We start from the raw sequence: 20,710 nt of genomic DNA, 5'->3' as shown, positions 1-20,710 counted from the left end.
AGGGGAGCTAAAAATAAAGAATTAAAATAAATGATTAAATTCTCATATTAGAAAGTGATGTTTGCTCTGGAAAATATAGAGCAAATAGAGAAGAGGAACCCTAGTTTGGGGATGAGGGTGGATACACTTTTCTATAAAGTAGTTATGGGAGGCCTCATAGAGAAGGCAACATTTGAGGAAAACTTGGAGATCAGTCTTGCAAATATGATAAAGTAACAGCATTCCAGGCACAAAGAAGGCCCAGAGGCTGGAGCATATTAGATGTGTGAGAGCAGGCAAGAAAGCCAGCATGGATGGGGCAGAGGGCATGAACAAAGAATACCTGGAGAGCAATGGGCTTGGGGGACAGAGGTTCCTACATTTTCTAGATTCAGAGTCTTTAATGTGTAAGTTTTTTATGACACTCCTAGGCCAAAGGAAATATCCAACAGTTCCATTTAATAACAGAATAATAGTATAAAAATACTAAGTTTGGACCCAACAATTTATAATCATTTGAAAAAACAATACATATAAATTGAAAGAAAAATTATTTTTATTATTAAATAACCACAATTGCTTACTAATGGATGTGTGTGCCTCTGGGCCATATGACTTCTTAAATCTTGGGTCAGATTAGACACTGCCACTCATTCATTTTCTCATAGCGGTTAATTTTTATCACAACGACTGGTGAAAATCCAGTTCAAAGCTATGTCATCAAAAGGAATATAGCACAATCTGGTGTTGACACTGAACTAGCAGGTGTTTGACAGAAGATGAGAAGTGCTGTGTTTCCCTTGATATTTTGGTTATCCTAAGAAACACCTGTGAGCTTACTGCAATGCCCCAGGACACCTCTGCAGAGTTTGGAAATGACTTTGTGGTTCAAAGGCCTTGTGGATCACTATGAAGACTGGTTTTTACTCTGAGTGAAATGGTTAATATTGAAAGGTTCTGAGTGAAGAGCTAAGATTAATTTATATTTTTAAAGGGTCACTCTAAGTATTGCTTTGAAAATAGACTGGAGGAGCGCAAGCAGGGTGAGGGGGTATACTGCATGTGCCAGAAAGGAACTAGCTTGGGTGGGAGCAGGGGCTATAGGTCCAGGAGGACCTGCGACTGGTCCTTTCGGAGGGCTGAGAGAACACAAGTTTTAGGCCTGAGTAACTTCAAGGGTGGAGTTGCCATCAACCAAGATAGAAATACCAAAGTTAGCACATGTTTTGAGGAAAAGTAGTTCCATTTTTGATGTGTTCACCTTGAGACATCCATTAGCTATCCAAGTAGGATGTGAGGACATGTAGAGATTTCAAAAAGACACGTACCAGAGTGCACTGCAGGGAATTCTCAGTTGCTGGACTGTGGTGGGCCTTGGCATTCTTCTGTTTAAGGACCAAGACGATTTTGATGCACTGTCAGAACTTTGAGTTACCCCTCTAACCCATGGGAAGTCACTGTAGGTCTAAAGAGGAAAACAGTGATCAGATTTGGGTTTTGGTAAGATCAGTTTGTCGTAGTGTGGAGGGAAAACTGCAGTGAGACAAAATAGAAGACAGAAAAACCAGCTACAAAAGGTATCCAAATAGTATGGCCAAGAGATGAGAAACTCAATGGCGAGATTGTAGGAATATGAAGGAAAAGCCTGCCCTACCAAGTATTTAGAAGGTAAAATGGAAGAACAAGATGAGGGGTTTGAGATGTGCATGGAGCTATGTTCAGAGAGTGGGTACAAGGCTCATTCTGACTTAAAAGCTGGTGGCAGGTGATGTCACCAAACAAGACAATGAACATAAGAGGAGAAGAGGGAATGGGTAACAGTATGTGCAGACAAAAAGAAACAAGCACTCATGGAATATCAGGAGTTTGGTTCAAAGAAATGATAGGTACAAGGCACCCACAGGTTAACCAGGCAGAGCTGTCTGGTATCAATGGCAACCACCCACCATCTGTGGGAATTTCGTGAAGGTGAAGTCATCACCCCATGTTGGTAGAGGGAATCACCTGGGAGAGGCTAGAGCACGCAGTATAACCAAAGAACACCAAAGTGTGCCAAAGACATATGTCTAGCAGCAGTGTATTCATTTAAATTCTATTTCAGCAGAAGAATTCATGGGTCTCTCTTCATTTGTTAAGGAAATTCTACCTGTGAGTGTTCCATTTCCCAGAAAGAAATGATTATTAATATTTTTAGCTATAAAACAGATAATAGGCTGGGCGCGGTGGCTCAAGCCTGTAATCCCAGCACTTTGGGAGGCCGAGGCGGGTGGATCACGGTCAAGAGATCGAGACCATCCTGGTCAAAATGGTGAAACCCCGTCTCTACTAAAGATACGAAAAGTTGGCTGGGCATGGTGGCGCATGCCTGTAATCCCAGCTACTCAGGAAGCTGAGGCAGGAGAATTGCCTGGACCCAGGAGGCAGAGGTTGCGGTGAGCCGAGATTGTGTCATTGCACTCCAGCCTGGGTAACAAGAGGTAACTCTGTCTCAAAAAAACCCCAAAAAAACAAAAAACAGATAATAGTATCAAATTCACAAGCTGTTGTGAAGATCAGATGAGAAGATCCACGTAAGGTGCTTAGTGTAGTGTCTGGCATATGGTAAACAACAAATATCTGCTGCTATCACCAGATCTGTCTTCATCACTACCATCACCAGCATCATTAAGATGATGACATGAGATGATACATGAGAGCACGCTATGAAATATACATCTCCATACAAATGTCAGTTAGTACTCAGTAGGAATACTTAAGGACAAATGCCTCAAATGAACCCGTTTTCAACGTTTACATAGAATACATTCTCTAGAAGGTACGGCCTCTTCTAAGAGTCTTTATAAGAGAAGCACATAAAACCTAATTATTAAAATTCCTAACAGCTATTTCTCTGCTCAGCACAGAAGACAAAATTCAGTCTTCACCAATAAAAAATTTTAGTAAGCATCACAAAAATATTCCGTTAAAAAGGATACCTTTTAAACCTAACCGCTTTTTCTCACTCTTACTTTCTGTATTCCAGAAGAGGGCACCCACGTGCAAGAAAACTGACCCAAACTCACTGAATGAGTAGGGGAGTGTCTGCATTTGCCCTGAGGCACTGACTTCCAACATAACAGTCGTACTTTTCACCCAGATAAGGGTTCAGACACTTCTGGGAGCATGATGCAGGTTTTCACTTTTTGTTGTTTAGCCGTTTTATTTATTTATTTATTTATTCCTATATTAATTTGCTGTTCTTGTGGGGTAGCTCTCAAATGAGAATGTAATTTGTGCAACATTAACCAAGTCAGTGTTAATAAACTCATACTATAATCATTTCAAATGAATAATGTGCTAAGAAATTCTTACTGGATATCCAGCTTTAGAAATAAAAATTCAAAAAATGATACAAACACACATGTAGCTCATTATTTGCATAGAAGCTTCTTTGTGCAAAGTAGGATCAGTGAGCCCTGATTCCAGTGGACAACAAAGGAACAGTGACTCACTTGCAGTCGGACTGACTCATTTTTCTGGAGTGTTGTTAAGATGCCATTGGACATTCTCTTCTGTCTGCATTTTGGTCGGGTTGAATTAGTATCAGTGTATACACACTGGACATCAGAATCTGGACAGCTAAAGAAGGTATGAAACAGTTGGCAGAAGGTGGTCCAGCACTGGCCAGGGAAGGAATGCAGGACCTTTGAGTAATTTAACTGGCAACGTACACAAAGTAGACACTCCATATGTGGATAACAACTACAATTTTCATACCTTAAACAGTTTGTGGATAGTGTTTATATTAAAGAGTGGGGTACCCACACCACCAATACTTAGAGTGCTCGCTTCCTGTCTAGCACACAGGTAAAATATACTTATAAATATGAATTTAGTTTGATCAAATAGTCTCCTTTCTTGATTAGGGAATACATCCTACAATCTAGCCAGAGGAAATTAGAGAAGCTCTGTTCTCCCATTGTTCCCGCTCCCTTTTCTCTCCTAACTCTTCCATCTTCTGGGATACCAGAGACTGACTGAACAAATACTTTCTATGGTTATATAATGTCCAGTTTTTACCATCTCTATTGGTACATTCTGCCCTTTCTTCAAATTCTTCTTCTTTTTTTTTTTGAGATAGAGTCTCACTCTGTTGCCTAGGCTGGAATGCAGTGGCACAATCTCAGCTCACTGCAACCTCCACCTCCTGGGTTTAAGCCATCCTCCTGCCTGAGACTCCTGAGTAGCTGGGATTACAGGTGCATACCACCACACACGGCTATTTTGTGTCTGTGTATTTTGAGTAGAGATGGTGTTTCACCATGGCCTCAAGGGAACCACCTACCTCAGCCTCCAAAAATGCTGGGATCACAACTGTAAGCCACTGCTCCCAGCCCCTTTCTTCAAATTCTTACGACACCATTCCCACTGGCCTATAGCACAGGTGTTGCTGCATTCTCTGGCGTGCTCAGAACTGCACATATGTTCTACAGCGTCCCTCTCCTGGTGACACACCCACTGATGGCCATACAGTCTCACCTTGCACATAACTTTTGCTTTCTTTTCATGCACATCACAGGCAGTTTCTACACCAACAGCCTGACGACATATCCTGTCTACACTGAGTTTCCCCTAAGTGCTACCTACTACAACTATACTGAAAGCTGCTGTATGCAATATGGGGAAGGTTTCTTGGATTCATTTAATTTTGTGTGCAATTTTAAAGAGAAAAGAATTATACCCTGCCAAGAATTAGCAGAAAGACCCTCCCCTTCGGAAATAAAACCCTTATCTCAGTGACTTCTTGCTTTCATCTCTTAAAAATATTCCAGCTCCTCTGGAGACAGATCCAAAGGGTCATCTTCATCTGTAGCTATGGGATTAACAGGGAACTTTTCCATTCTTTACTATAGATTATGATTGAATTAGGAATAGTATCAAATATTTTTGTCTTAACATATTTTTATGAAGTATTCCAGAATGTTCTGCGTTTCATACTCTAAGCACTTTGTATTAACTCACTTAATCCCCTTAACCCTATGATAGATACTTCCATTGTTCCCATTTTACAAAATAGGAAACTGAGGCATGGAGCAGTTAAGCAGCTTTGCCATGACCAGCTTGCTAGTAAGAGGTAAAGCTGGGACTGGAGCTCAGCATGGGCAGTTGCAGTTGTGTGTTCAGGCTCTTAACATATGCTATGTAGCTTTGTAAGATATATTACTATAGGTTATACTACACATATAACTTCAGTGTATATAGGAACAAACACTTCTACTTTTTAAAGAACATCTGTATGCTTATATGTGTTTATTATGGTTGTACAATTAAGTATACACAACCAAACTTACACAAATTTTCTTCCCAATTATTTATTAATATACTGACTATGTGCCAGCACATTTCTTTTTTCTTTTTTTTTTTTTGAGACCGAGTTTCGTTCTTGTTACCCAGGCTGGAGTGCAATGGCGCGATCTCGGCTCACTGCAACCTCCATCTCCTGGGTTCAAGCAATTCTCCTGCCTCAGCCTCCCGAGTAGCTGGGACTTTAGGCATGCACCACCATGCCCAGCTAATTTTTGTATTTTTAGTAGAGACAGGCTTTCACCATGTTGACCAGGATGGTCTCGATCTCTTGACCTTGTGATCCACCCGTCTCGGGCTCCCAAAGTGCTGGGATTATAGGCGTGAGCCACTGCACCCGGCCAGTGCCAGCACATTTCTAAGTGATAGGGGTGCAGACTTGCCCTTGTGGACTTTTACCTTCTAATAAGAGACAGAAATAATAAAATAAATGAAGCATTTTCCCTCTGTTTCTCCCTTTTACTCTCCCACAAATATCTGAATGTGTTACGACTCACACACTGTTCCAGGTAAATATTAGGAGTTCAATAAAGCAACAACAGACAAAAGTCCTTGCTTTCATAGAGTTTACATTCAGACAGTGACATTCATAAGTGCCTTGGAGATAAACATAGCCAGGTATGGAAGCGGGGAAGGCAGGGGTTGCTATTTTATTCACAGCACTCAAAAAAGTACCATTTGAGTAGAAAATAGAAGGAAGTGAGGATAGGGCCTTGCAAGGTATCTTCAGGAGGGTCATTTCGAACAAATGCAGGCCTGGGCAGGATGGTGTCTGGCAAGTTTAAGGGATGGCCCAGAGGAGCCTCCATGGCTGGAGAGGAGTGAGCAAGGGAAAGAGGAGATAAAGAGGTCTTAAGGAAGGCCTGGATTCACTTACAATTTCAAAGTAGTCAATGACTCGGAGGCTTCAAAATTAACTGCCAATTCTCAAACATCCTTGATCAGAGAAGGTACAATTTATAAAAGCTTATCAGTATAATTTACATACTTTAGTCACATGTTAGCTTTCAAAGTTCATGGTCTGTTTCTCGGTTCCTCCTCTAATTCTGCAGTAACTCTCTATGACCGTCACATCGTCTAAGGGTCCATCAATCGCCTAATTCATCCTGTAGGACAGGGATTTATAGCACACTCTCCCCAGCACTGTGCCCAGAGGGCTAGTCTGATTTTTCCAAGGCTGAATCCTTATCTTAATGAAATTTCTATCACAGCACCTTGGACAATGGCTGGGATTTAACAAGTGCTCAGTAAGACTATCCTAAATCAAATTGCAAGAAGGTTAAAGGAAAAGTCAAATGACTGTGTACTTGTCTCAATGCAGCTAACAACTTGAGTGGAAGATGCCCAAAAGTAGTAATTCAAATGCTTTCTTTCATTAATCTGTACACAAAGCTGACAGTTTCTGAGTTTTTAAGCAATTTCCTTATTATGAAATCTAGAGATTCTGATCAGAGGAAATCATTTGCCAATGCCTCTCTCTAGCTTGCAGATTTTTTTTAAGGTTACCTCTTATTGTTGCAAAATGGGGAGCCAACATGAAAAAGTGGCAAAAGCAAAGTGAACAGAATGCTGGGGTGAAGAGGGGGAGGTCCTCGGCTCTTAATATCTAAACTAAGAAAACTAAAACCAAGATTACTAAATAGATTATGTGTATTAGTCTTCTTTTTCTTTTTTAAATCTGAGTCTCACTCTCACCCAGGCTAGAGTGCAGTGGTGGGATATCGGTTCACTGCAACCTCCACCTCCAGGGTTCACACGATTCTTCTGCCTCAGCCTCTCTAGCAGCTGGGCCTGCAGGCACCCACCACCACACCCTGCCAATTTTTTATTTTTAGTAGAGAAGAGGTTTTGCCATGTTGGCCAGCCTAGTCTCGACCTGATCTCAGGTGATCCACCAACTTAAGCCTCCCAAAGTGCTGGAACTACGGATGTAAGCCACTGCATCCAGCCTACATTAGCTTTTTTAAAGAGAAGTATCACTGCCAGTTTCTAAGCTTTGCATGTGCCTAGGCAGTACTTTTAAACTAGTTTTTTCCTCTCTTCATTTATTATATTTTAAAGTAATTACAACATTTTTAGGGAGCTATACGTGATCTTACTTTACCCTTTGATTGCATACTAGCATCTCCTAAAATCAAAATACTTGTGAGGAGAGTGAGCGCTGTGTTCTTTAATGTGAATTAGATGTTATCTGCTATCTAACTTGATCTCAAAGTGTTTGATATTTTAAGACTGAACTGAAATCATGGCATTTTGAAGATAAAAAGAATTTAGTGACATGAGCTGGAACAGATTCAGTTTTTGGGCACAAAACAGAATGATCTGCTCTGCAAATAAGCTGAGAATTAAAGACACATAGTAGACAACAAATTTAGTGAATGTCCTCTCCCCTCCCTAAAAAGAAAAAAAGAATGAGTAGTCTTAAAATTAGATGAGAAGAAAAACATTGCATTTTTTGTTTTTCTAAAATGTGACAAGGCTTTACATTTATTATCTTTTTTTTTTTTTTAATTTTTTATTGGATTATAGGTTTTGGGGTACATGAGCAGAGCATGCAAGACAGTTGCGTAGGTACGCACATGGCAGTGTGCTTTGCTTTTCTTCTCCCCTCCACCCACATTTGGCATTTCTCCCCAGGCTATCCCTCCCCTACTCCCCCTCCCACTGGCCCTCCCCTTTTCCCCCCAATAGACCCCAGTGTTTAGTACTCCCCTTTCTGTGTCCATGTGTTCTCATTTTTCATCACCCACCTATGAGTGAGAATATGCGGTGTTTCATTTTCTGTTCTTGTGTCAGTTTGCTGAGGATGATGTTCTCCAGATTCATCCATGTCCCTACAAATGACACGAACTCATCATTTCTGATTGCTGCATAATATTCCATGGTGTATATGTGCCACATTTTTCCAATCCAGTCTATTATCAATGGGCATTTGGGTTGATACCAGGTCTTTGCTATTGTAAACAGTGCTGCAATGAACATTCGTGTACATGTGTCCTTATAGTAGAACGATTTATAGTCTTTTGGATATATACCCAGTAATGGGATTGCTGGGTCAAATGGAATTTCTATTTCTAAGGCCTTGAGGAATCGCCACACTGTCTTCCAAAATGGTTGAACTAATTTACACTCCCATCAACAGTGTAAAAGTGTTCCTTTTTCTCCACATCCTCTCCAGCATCTGTTGTCTCCAGATTTTTTAATGATCGCCATTCTAACTGGCGTGAGATGGTATCTCAATGTGGTTTTGATTTGCATCTCTCTGATGACCAGTGACGATGAGCATTTTTTCATATGATTGTTGGCCTCATATATGTCTTCTTTCGTAAAGTATCTGTTCATATCCTTTGACCACTTTTGTATGGGCTTGTTTGTTTTTTTCCTGTAAATCTGTTTGAGTTCTTTGTAAATTCTGGATATCAGCCCTTTGTCAGATGGGTAGACTGCGAAAATTTTTTCCCATTCTGTTGGTTGCCGATCCACTCTAGTGACTGTTTCTTTTGCCGTGCAGAAGCTGTGGAGTTTCATTAGGTCCCATTTGTCTATTTTGGCTTTTGTTGCCAATGCTTTTTGTGTTTTGTTCATGAAGTCCTTGCCTACTCCTATGTCCTGGATAGTTTTGCCTAGATTTCCTTCTAGGGTTTTTATGGTGCCAGGTCTTATGTTTAAGTCTTTAATCCATCTGGAGTTAATTTTAGTGTAAGGTGTCAGGAAGGGGTCCAGTTTCTGCTTTCTGCACATGGCTAGCCAGTTTTCCCAACACCATTTGTTAAACATGGAATCCTTTCTCCATTGCTTGTTTTTGTCAGGTTTATCAAAGATTGTATATTTGTATATATGTTGTGTTGCCTCCGGTGCCTCTGTTTTGTTCCATTGGTCTATATCTCTGTTTTGGTACCAGTACCATGCTGTTTTGATTGCTGTAGCCTTGTAGTATAGTTTGAAATCCGGTAGTGTGATGCCCTCCGCTGTGTTCTTTTTGCTTAGAATTGACTTGGCTATGTGGGCTCTCTTTTGGTTCCATATGAAGTTCATGGTGGTTTTTTCCAGTTCTGTGAAGAAAGTCAATGGTAGCTTGATGGGGATAGCGTTGATTCTGTAAATTACTTTGGGCAGTATAGCCATTTTCACGATATTAATTCTTCCTAACCATGAACATGGAATGTTTCTCCATCTGTTTGTGTCCTCTCTGATTTCGTTGAGCAGTGGTTTGTAGTTCTCCTTGAAGAGGTCTCTTACGTTCCTTGTGAGTTGTATTCCAAGGTATTTTATTCTTTTTGTAGCAATTGCGAATGGCAGTTCGCTCTTGATTTGGCTTTCTTTAAGTCTGTTATTGGTGTAGACGAATGCTTGTGATTTTTGCACATTGATTTTATATCCTGAGACTTTGCTGAAGTTGCTTATCAGTTTCAGGAGTTTTTGGGCTGAGGCAATGGGGTCTTCTAGGTATACTATCATGTCGTCTGCAAATAGAGACAATTTGGCTTCCACCTTTCCTATTTGAATACCCTTTATTTCTTTTTCTTGCCTGATTGCTCTGGCTAGAACTTCCAGTACTATATTGAATAGGAGTGGTGAGAGAGGGCATCCTTGTCTAGTGCCAGATTTTAAAGGGAATGCTTCCAGTTTTTGCCCATTCAGTATGATATTGGCTGTTGGTTTGTCATAAATAGCTTTTATTACTTTGAGATACGTTCCATCGATACCAAGTTTATTGAGGGTTTTTAGCATAAAGGGCTGTTGAATTTTGTCAAATGCCTTCTCTGCATCAATTGAGATAATCATGTGGTTTTTGTTTTTGGTTCTGTTTATGTGGTGAATTACGTTGATAGACTTGCGTATGTTGAACCAGACTTGCATCCCTGGGATGAATCCTACTTGATCATGATGAATAAGTTTTTTGGTTTGCTGTTGCAATCGGCTTGCCAATATTTTATTGAAGATTTTTACGTCTATGTTCATCATGGATATTGGCCTGAAGTTTTCGTTTCTCGTTGGGTCTCTGCTGGGTTTTGGTATCAGGATGATGTTGGTCTCATAAAATGATTTGGGAAGGATTTCCTCTTTTGGATTGTTTGAAATAGTTTTAGAAGGAATGGTACCAGCTCCTCCTTGTGTGTCTGGTAGAATTCGGCTGTGAACCCGTCTGGACCTGGGCTTTTTTTGTGTGGTAGGCTCTTAATTGCTGCCTCAACTTCAGACCTTGTTATTGGTCTATTCATAGTTTCAGCTTCCTCCTGGTTTAGGCTTGGGAGGACACAGGAGTCCAGGAATTTATCCATTTCTTCCAGGTTTACTAGTTTATGCGCATAGAGTTGTTTGTAATATTCTCTGATGATGGTTTGAATTTCTGTGGAATCTGTGGTGATTTCCCCTTTATCATTTTTTATTGCATCTCTTTGGTTTTTCTCTCTTTTATTTTTAATCAACCTGGCTAGTGGTCTGTCTATTTTGTTGATCTTTTCAAAAAACCAGCTCTTGGATTTATTGATTTTTTGAAGGGTTTTTCGTGTCTCAAACTCCTTCAGCTCAGCTCTGATCTTAGTTATTTCTTGTCTTCTGCTGGGTTTTGAGTTTTTTTGATCTTGCTCCTCTAGCTCTTTCAATTTTGACGATAGGGTGTCAATTTTGGATCTCTCCATTCTCCTCATATGGGCACTTATTGCTATATGCTTTCCTCTAGAGACTGCTTTAAATGTGTCCCAGAGGTTCTGGCATGTTGTGTCTTCGTTCTCATTGGTTTCGAAGAACTTCTTTATTTCTGCCTTCATTTCGTTGTTTACCCAGTCCACACTCAAGAGCCAGTTGTTCAGTTTCCATGAAGCTGTGCGGTTCTGGGTCAGTTTCTGAATTCTGAGTTCTAACTTGATTGCACTATGGTCTGAGAGGCTGTTTGTTATGATTTCAGTTGTTTTGCATTTGTTGAGCAGTGCTTTACTTCCAATTATGTGGTCAATTTTAGAGTAGGTGTGATGTGGTGCTGAGAAGAATGTGTATTCTGTGGATTTGGGGTGGAGAGTTCTGTAAATGTCTATCAGGTTTGCTTGCTCCAGGTCTGAGTTCAAGCCCTGGATATCCTTGTTGATTTTCTGTCTGGTTGATCTGTCTAATATTGACAGTGGAGTGTTAAAGTCTCCCACTATTATTGTGTGGGAGTCTAAGTCTCTTTGTAAGTCGTTAAGAACTTGCCTTATGTATCTGGGTGCTCCTGCATTGGGTCCATACATGTTTAGGATCGTTAGCTCTTCTTGTTGTATTGATCCTTTTACCATTATGTAATGGCCTTCTTTGTCTCTTTTGATCTTTGTTGCTTTAAAGTCTATTTTATCAGAGATGAGAATTGCAACTCCTGCTTTTTTTTGCTTTCCATTAGCTTGGTAAATCTTCCTCCATCCCTTTATTTTGAGCCTTTGTGTATCCTTGCATGTGAGATGGGTTTCCTGGATACAGCACACTGATGGGTTTTGGATTTTTATCCAATTTGCCAGTCTGTGTCTTTTGATTGCTGCATTTAGTCCATTTACATTTAGGGTTAATATTGTTATGTGTGAATTTGATACTGCCATTTTGATGCTAAGTGGCTGTTTTGCCTGTTAGTTGTTGTAGATTCTTCATTATGTTGAAGCTCTTTAGCATTCAGTGTGATTTTGGAATGGCTGGTACTGGTTGATCCTTTCTATGTGTAGTGCCTCTTTTAGGAGCTCTTGTAAAGCAGGCCTGGTGGTGACAAAATCTCTGAGTACTTGCTTGTTCGCAAAGGATTTTATTTTTCCTTCACTTCTGAAGCTCAGTTTGGCTGGATATGAAATTCTGGGTTGAAAGTTCTTTTCTTTAAGAATGTTGAATATTGGCCCCCACTCTCTTCTGGCTTGTAGTGTTTCTGCCAAGAGATCTGCTGTGAGTCTGATGGGCTTCCCTTTGTGGGTGACCCGACCTTTCTCTCTGGCTGCCCTTAGTATTCTCTCCTTTATTTCAACCCTATTGAATCTGACGATTACGTGCCTTGGGGTTGCTCTTCTTGCGGAATATCTTTGCGGTGTTCTCTGTATTTCCTGCAATTGAGTGTTGGCCTGTCTTGCTAGGTGGGGGAAATTTTCCTGGATGATGTCCTGAAGAGTATTTTCCAGCTTGGATTCATTCTCTTCGTCCCCTTCTGGTACACCTATCAAACGTAGGTTAGGTCTTTTCACATAGTCCCACATTTCTTGGAGACTTTGTTCATTCCTTTTTGTGCTTTTTTCTCTGATCTTGGTTTCTCGTTTTATTTCATTGAGTTGGTCTTCGACTTCAGATATTCTTTCTTCTACTTGGTCAATTCAGCTATTGAAACTTGTGTTTGCTTCGCGAAGTTCTCGTATTGTGTTTTTCAGCTCCTTTAATTCATTCATATTCCTCTCTAAGTTATCCATTCTTGTTATCATTTCCTCGAATCTTTTTTCAAATCTTTTTTCAAGGTTCTTAGTTTCTTTGCATTGATTTAATACATGATCTTTTAGCTCACAAAAGTTTCTCATTATCCATCTTCTGAAGTCTAATTCTGTCATTTCGTCACAGTCATTCTCCGTCCAGCTTTGTTCCCTTGCTGGTGAGGAGTTTTGGTCCTTTCTAGGAGGCGAGGTGTTCTGGTTTCGGGTGTTTTCCTCCTTTTTGCGCTGGTTTCTTCCCATCTTTGTGGATTTGTCCGCTGGTCGTCTGCGTAGTTGCTGACTTTTCGATTGGGTCTCTGAGTGGACACCCAGAATGTTGATGATGAAGTATTTCTGTTGCTTGGTTTTCCTTCTACCAGTCTAGCCCCTTCGCTGTACGACTGCTGAGGTCCGCTCCAGACCCTGCTTGTCTGGGGTGCACCTCTAGCAGCTGTGGCACAGTGAGGGATGCTACCAGTTTCTTTTTCTGCTATCTTTGTCCCAGGATGATGCCTGCCTAATGTCAGTCTTTTGGATATAGAGGGGTCAGGGAGCTGCTTGAGGAGACAGTTTGTACTTTATAGGGGCTTAATTGCTGAGCTGTGAGCTCTGTTGTTCATTCAGGTCTATTAGGCTGCTATGTTTGATTCTGCTGCAACAGAGCTCATTAAAAGACCCTTTTTTTTTTTTTCTCAAATGCTCTGTGTTGAAGGGTTTGGGCTTTATTTTTGGATGTTCGATGAGTTGTCCTGCCCAGCTAGATGGCAGACTAGCCACTGTTTGACTGCCGAGACTCCGCCCTGCTGTTGTGTGATTCGCCCTGTTCCTGCAGGCTCTGCTGTGGTCTCCGCCACGCCCTGCGGCGGAGTCTCTTCATTGTAGCGTGTTGCCTCAGCAACGGCAGGCTGCGTCAGCAGTGGGCGTGTATCTCAGTAGGGACGGGTTGCCTTGGCAACGGCTGGCTGCGTCAGCAGTGGGCATGTATCTCAGTTGGGGCTGGTTGCCTCGGTAGTGGTGGATGCCCCTCCCCCACAGAGTGTCTTGGACCTTCTGCTCGGGATAGTTTGAAATCACGGTTTTGTTCGTCCCACTGGGTATCCCAAACGATCTGTCCCTGCAATCCCCTGGGCTGGGTTACTGTCCAAGTCTCGTTCAGTCTCAAGTCCAGCCCTCTCAAGTCTCAGGTTGCCGGTTCAACAGTGCACCCGGACAAGCGCGCCCTGTGGGGATTGCTGGGTAAGGCCGGCCGCCGCCGCCCCGGCTGCCGGCTTCGCCAGGCAGACCTACTGCCTGGCGTCCCGTGTCTTTTTATACTTGGGAGTTTCCCCGTTCTGTGGGCAACAAAGATCAGTCTGGAAATGCAGCCCTGACTCACCGTTTGCGGATTCAACGCGAGCTCCAATCCTGGGTTGTTCTCACAGCGCCATCTTGAGTCCCACCTCTCTTCTACATTTATTATCTTATTTTAATGACAGTCAGAACCTCCTAGCAGATTGTTAGAGTAAATTTTAAAAAGGAATCCCCTTGGACAGATGAATGGGGTAAGGGCAGTGTTGGGCAGGGGGAAAGGCATCCCTACCAGGGCTCACAGGTAAACAAGTAGAATTCAGGGTATGTCTGCCTGATACATCAGATACCATTAATGTGGTCCAGAGGAACTGTGGAGTAAGCTGGACAAGCACCAACCTCTAGACCACAGGGACTAAAGAAAGCGAACTGCAGCATTTCCCAGCAAAAGACCACCTAGATTGTTCACAGGAAAACAACAACTGGCACCCAGAGACAACTCCTGACTCCAAATCCAACACTTTTTGTCCACGGCATGATCATCTAGAGCAGAGATGACAATGTAAATAGCTGTTGACAAATCTGGCCTTTCCAGAGGGTCCGTTTGGTCAACAATACTTTGACAAGTATTTTCCAAGCAAACTAAAAAAGACAGAGTCTAAAGTAGAGGATAAAGTGAGAGGCAGCATAAACCAGCTTGAAGTAGCAAAAAGAATCCTTTGGAACCAGATCATGAGCCTTCCTATAAAGGCAGGGTATGAGGCTACAAGGAGCCAGAGATGCTACTCAGTAGAAACAATAAAGTCCTCCCCAAACTCTTCCCCCCACTAAACATCTCCACAGAGAAGACAAAAGTGCTGTTTTTAGCAAAACTATGTAAATACAAATCCATGTAATATTTCATCAGTTCCTAGACACATATTTTTCTTATTTCAAAGTCTTTAAAATCAGAATAGTCTTCTTATGCATCAACCAGTGTGAACCCTGGCAGCCTAGTGGCTGTCAGATGTTTATTACTTGCGCACAATACAAAATTATACTGTTGGTTTAGCCTTGATTTAATTGATGTTTACAGTCTCTTCAAAAAGATCATGCTATAAAAAGATACTGAGACAAAAGTATTATTTATGTAGACAAGCACTGAGAAAACGCCAAAGTAATATTTAGGTAAAAATCTGTAAGTTTAAGAATTATTAGAAACTCTAAGAACAAGCATTGTGCCATGGTTAATTGCTGGCATTTTTTTCTTTTTTTGTTTTGGTTTTATATTTAACACCTTCATTTTCTCCAAATGAAATGGCATATTCTTTCTGGTAGTACCAGAAAACACATAAAAATCTACTTTTAAATCTGTAAAATATAAAATATAATAAATGGACTTATCTCCCAATCAATAGTATCTTAGATTTAAATAATTCTATGCTGTTTGTTTTCACTAGCACTGTTATCACTTGGTATCTGTAGGGTACTGGTTCCAAGATCTTACCCCACAAATACCAAAATCCATGGATGTTCAAGTCCCTGATATAAACTGGCACTTAGCATTTAAAGGTAACCTATATATACTCTCCCATATACTTTAAGTCCTCTCTAGGCTACTTTTAATACCTACATAAGGTAAAGGCTATGTTGATAGCTGTTATACTTTATTGTTTAGAGAATAATGACAAGAAAAAATATGTACATACTCAGTATAGATGCAAACATTTATTAAAAATATTTTCTATCTCCATTTGGTGGAATCTGTCAATGTGAAACTCACAAAAGCAAAGTTTGGCTGTATCCAGTTGCCTTAAAATTTAGTAACATTTGGCCAGGTACGGTGGCTCACAACTGTAATCCCAGCACTTTGGGAGGCCGAGGCAAGCGGATCACCTGAGGTCAGGAGTTCAAGACCAGCCTGGCCAACATGGTGAAACCCTGTCTCTACTAAAAACACAAAAATTAGCCGGGTATGGTGGCGCAAGCCTATATTCCCAGCTGCTTGGGAGGCTGAAGCAGGAGAATTGCCTGAACCCGGAAGGCAGAGGTTGTAGTGAGCCAAGATGACGTAATGCATTCCAGCCTGGGTGGCAAGAGTAAAACTCTGTGAAAGAGAGAGAGAGAGAGAGAGAGAGAGAGAGAGAGAGAGAGAGAGAGAGAGAGAATAAGTAGCATTTAACTTTGTTTTTCTTTTCTCTTTTGAGACAGCATCTTGCAGGCTGGAATGCAGTGGTGGAACTGCAGCTCACTGCAGCCTCAGCCTCCTGGGTGCAGGCAGTCCTCCCAATTCAGCCTCCTGAGTAGCTGGAACCATAGGCCTGAGTCACAATGCCTAGCTAATTTTTAAAATTTTCGTAGAGACAGAGTCTCATTATGTTGCCCAAGTTAGTCTCAAACTCCTGGACTTAAGCAATTCTCCCACCTCGGCCTCCCAAAATGCTGAGATTTACAGGTGTGAAGCCACTGCACCCAGCCCAACATTTAATTTTTAAAAACAACATTTGATTCTGTTTATTTTCATTTATGTAGGTCATGACATTCAAACAATGATGGCATAAGAGATTTTGTTTTTCTATTCCTTTTGTTTTGGGCAAAACAGGTTAATTTGAAATTGTTGGGTTTTTTTGACATTTAATTCTAAAGGTTTATGGTCAATTCCTCAAATAAGACCATTAAAAATGTTACAGAAATTCTCTCTATTCTATGCCTTTTAAAATGCTACTTTTCAGTGTAGGTAAATGAGGACATTTTAGAAGCACTGCTATTATTAGTACACTAAGAAGGTATTTCAGATCATTATTAGAATTTTACTTCTCCATTTCCCAAAATAAAAACGTAATACCAAGTTCTAAGAAGCTGAATCTTGAGATTATGGGTAAGTATTCATAATCTCAAGGTTCAGGTTGGATGAAGTTTGTGAGAATTAGTTAAGACCAGTATTTTTAATCAATGCCTAACAAAATCAGATAAAAAACTCTTGAGTATTTCCTAACAAAATTGAATAAGATTGTTTCTAATTTGTAACCAGTTTCTGTGAAAATGAACAATATTCCAGCTATTTCAAACATTGCTACAGATAATATTAAATAGCCATGTCATCTTAATTCCAAAATTTTTACCCTCATCACACACACACACACATACACACACACACACCCTCCTCCCACAACTAACAAACCTGCAATTCCAGGTAGCCATTAAACTTCTATACCCACGGCTTCAAATAATAATTTTTATTTTGAGTCATAATCTTGCCTCTCACTTCAAATGTTGTATGTTGAAAAAGGGAATACACACACACACACAAACACACACACACACACACACACACACACACACACACACACACACGGTTGCCTAGAGGACAACCACCATTCTAAGAAAAAATAAGACTGGTGAGTAATTGAGTTCTTTAACTTCTAAGCCTCCAATTGCAGACAGAATTCACCTTAGTACTCCTAGGAAAGATATCAGACTTAAAATCCTTCAGAAAGAAAAAGTTTCTTTGTTTAACCTTGATAATTTTTTGTTTACTTCCTATTTATTTTATCTATTCTACATGCAACACATCCTTTGTGAAACAGGCATTAAAACTTTTGCTAAGCTACTAGATTTACATAATAAGGATTTTTTTTCTACCACAGAAACTTTGGTATAGAAGGGGCCATGGGAAGGCCTTATACATGCTACAGAGAAATATCCTAAGAAGAAATATCATGCATAGCCCTAAATAAAGTCTGTCCTCTGTCCAGCCCAGTTCTGCAAAGGACATCACTCAGGCATTGCTTGATAGCATTGCTTGGACCAACCTGTGTTATTAGTAAAGTCCATCCCTGGAGTGTGTTCTGGGTACCCTTTCACCATCCCCTGAGCTGAACAAACACACTCTTAAGAGCAATACTCCACCTGGTGCAAGAATAAAGTACAATCATCCTCAAATTCAACTCTTAAAAAGGCAAGAGTCTGTGACCTGGCCGTGATGTCCTCAGTAAAACTGTCCATCCTACACCAGTATCTCCCTAGTGACAGTCTCTGCCTCCTGACCTAAATGACATAAGGTATTGAGTCTGAACCACTTAACAATTCCCAACTATCTGCTGCAGGAACCTGCATATCAGAGATGCACTCAGAAGTAGCTTGTACTCACATTTTATGACTTCAGAGAACACTGACATTTCAGAATGAAATTCATCATAGAAAAGTAACATGCTGACCTCCCTATCATATTAACCCCATGTGTATCTCATCTTCTAAAATAAAAAAATACATGTCAGATGACCATGTTCAGATATTTTAAAGTTTACAGCAAAGGAATATTTGCTTAACTGTACCTCCCCTAAGTCCAGGTACTACCTCATTCCTATCCTAGCATACGTGCTTACTCCAAAAACAGCAAGTCACTCCAATCAACCAGCTCTTGAAGTTTCCATTTAAGCTCCATTCTTTAATTTTATTTATAAGGCATATGGTAAATAATACTAATCTGGTTTTATGAAGGAGGGGGAAAAGGGAGACAGAGAGGGGGAAAAAACCCTTATCACTTAAATAGCTAGAAAAGCATACCTGAAGCCAAAAAAACCTACCAGTCTGAGACTTCCACTCAGAGAATACACTCCTTTCTTTGGAGTCTGTAGAAAACAGAATTCACTTTGGCACCATTCTTAAAGTTCACTTTAAAATTTCTCCTTCAACTATAGTCAAGGCATCTAGACAATCTTAATTTTACATTCTGAATTCTTATTATTAATATTAGGGCTCATAAAACCTAAACATCCTTCAAATCAGTTAAAAGATCTTTACCTTAGCCACTCTAAATAAGAACAAAGTAAAAAACAAGTGGCAACGATAGCAAAAATATCAATTCTCCTCTCTCCTTTATTCACTAGAAGTATGAAAAGTCCTGTCTTGTTGATGACCAGACCAACTTCTGGGTCCTGCCACAAGAGATCCTAAATTCTGCAACTTACTGCAACATCACCAGCTCTAAGTTAGCCAAGAGATGACGTTTCTACACCTTGTCACACAGTATTGCCACATGCTAGTCACTCCACAGCAACCAAAATACTTGCAGAAGTAACTCTCATTGATACCATTTAAAAGTTGCCTAAGTTTGGGGAAAATGAGGATGCCATACCGCCTCTCTCTCCTTACAGTTACATATGGTGCTTTGTTTTGAACACTCACACACACACCTCCCATTCCATGTTCACAAATGTTTCCTAATACTGACAAGGCAGCCTAGATGGCACTATAAACTTAACGGACAAAAAGTAAGGGAAGGCATGGCGGCTCAATCCTATAACCCCTACACTTTGGGTAGCCAAGGTAGGAAGATTGCTCAAGCCTAGGAGTTCGAGACCAGCCCGAACAACATGGTGAAACCTTGTCTAAATAAAACAGATAGCCACATGTATCAGTGCACATCCGTAGTCCTGGCTACTTGGAAGGCCGAGGTGGGAAGATCATGTGAGCCCAGGACTTTGAGGCTACAATGAACTATGATGACACTGTACTCTAGGCTGGGTAACAGAGCATGACCTTGTCTCTAAAAAATAAATAACTCTGTGAGACCCATGCTAAGTAACTTTCCCAAAGACACAAAGCTACTTAGATATAAAGTTAGAATTAACCATATGTATCTGTCTTCAGTCCTAGAGTACTTTCTTCTGTAAACATTCTACTGCCCTAATACAGACTTTAAATACAGTTGAAAGGAAGGCAAAATGGCTAAGAGAAAAGACACTATAAATTTGGAGGCTCAAGCAGACCAAGGTTCAGGTCTCAGCTCTAAATTATGTCACCTTTCTCAGCCTTAGTTTCCTCATCTGTAAATAATGAGGATTAGAATATCTGCCTTAAAGGGTTATTGTGAGGATTAGGCAAAATTAGTAACTCAAATATAGGTATTAGTATTAAGATATTTATGACTTTAATGGTTTCCGCTTCCTGGAATTCTTGATTTTACAAAATAGAAATAGAAAATTAAATCCTACCCAATTCCCAGAATAAATTCAAGGGCCATCTATCACTGCCTAAGGCATATACTTCATTATCTATGGTAAATGCCACAAAGAAATGTGTAGCGTTTGGGGGAAGCAGTGAATAAAAACAGAGACCAAGAGGGCTTTGTTCAATACCTGACTGCAAAACAGATAACTAGAAGAGTCCAATTAAGTCCCTAGGCTGAGTATCAAAAACACATAGTATCTTCAGTCAGCGTGCCAGGGCATACCCAAGTAATACACAGTACTTCAGCCAGTGTGCCAGGGCAAACCCAAGTCAAGCATCATCCTTTTAGCCAAGTATTGAAACAAACAAGAGGACAAGAATTGCCCTCTTTCCATAAGCACTCCCCCACAACAGTATTCTATAAAACCCTAGAACCCTAGAGTGCTCTAGGCTCTGAAAAATCATCTATAAAAAATAAATACACACAGAATGTTTTAACTTTCCGGTATTTCTCAAATTTGAGTATGAATCATTTCGTGTCAAACAGAATATGAAAAACCCTGCCTTTCTGCAATAATATCTGAGTACAGTCCCTCAAACTTACGTGTGTATTAGAACTAAATGGAAAATTATTACAGAGGCAACTTTTCCAGTTCCATCTCAGACCTAAAGTTTGAGAGCCCAAAAGTTAGTTATATTTCAAAAAGCATCCTAAGTTCTAAATAAATGTCGAAAACTGCTGCAGTTTTAGAGTTGTCAGTTGT

At 40.4% G+C, this 20,710-nt stretch overlaps 1 protein-coding gene across 15 annotated transcripts in view; it reads right to left on the bottom strand.

Annotated features, from left to right (window-relative positions):
* Nucleotides 1-20,710, bottom strand: part of PSD3 (pleckstrin and Sec7 domain containing 3) — a 553,221-nt gene that overhangs the window by 275,245 nt on the left and 257,266 nt on the right. The window contains exon 2 of one of the 15 annotated variants that reach the window (XM_078347357.1): nucleotides 1,308-1,444. The exons of the other annotated variants lie outside the window; for them this stretch is intronic. Coding sequence (XP_078203483.1) covers nucleotides 1,308-1,444 — 137 coding nt within the window. The remainder of the gene's footprint in view (nucleotides 1-1,307; nucleotides 1,445-20,710) is intronic. 15 annotated transcript variants of the gene reach the window in all.

The sequence above is a fragment of the Callithrix jacchus genome, chromosome 13 (assembly GCF_049354715.1).
Source record: "Callithrix jacchus isolate 240 chromosome 13, calJac240_pri, whole genome shotgun sequence".
NCBI classification, from domain to species: Eukaryota; Metazoa; Chordata; class Mammalia; order Primates; family Cebidae; genus Callithrix; species Callithrix jacchus.
This window is presented reverse-complemented; position numbering and strand designations above follow the sequence as displayed.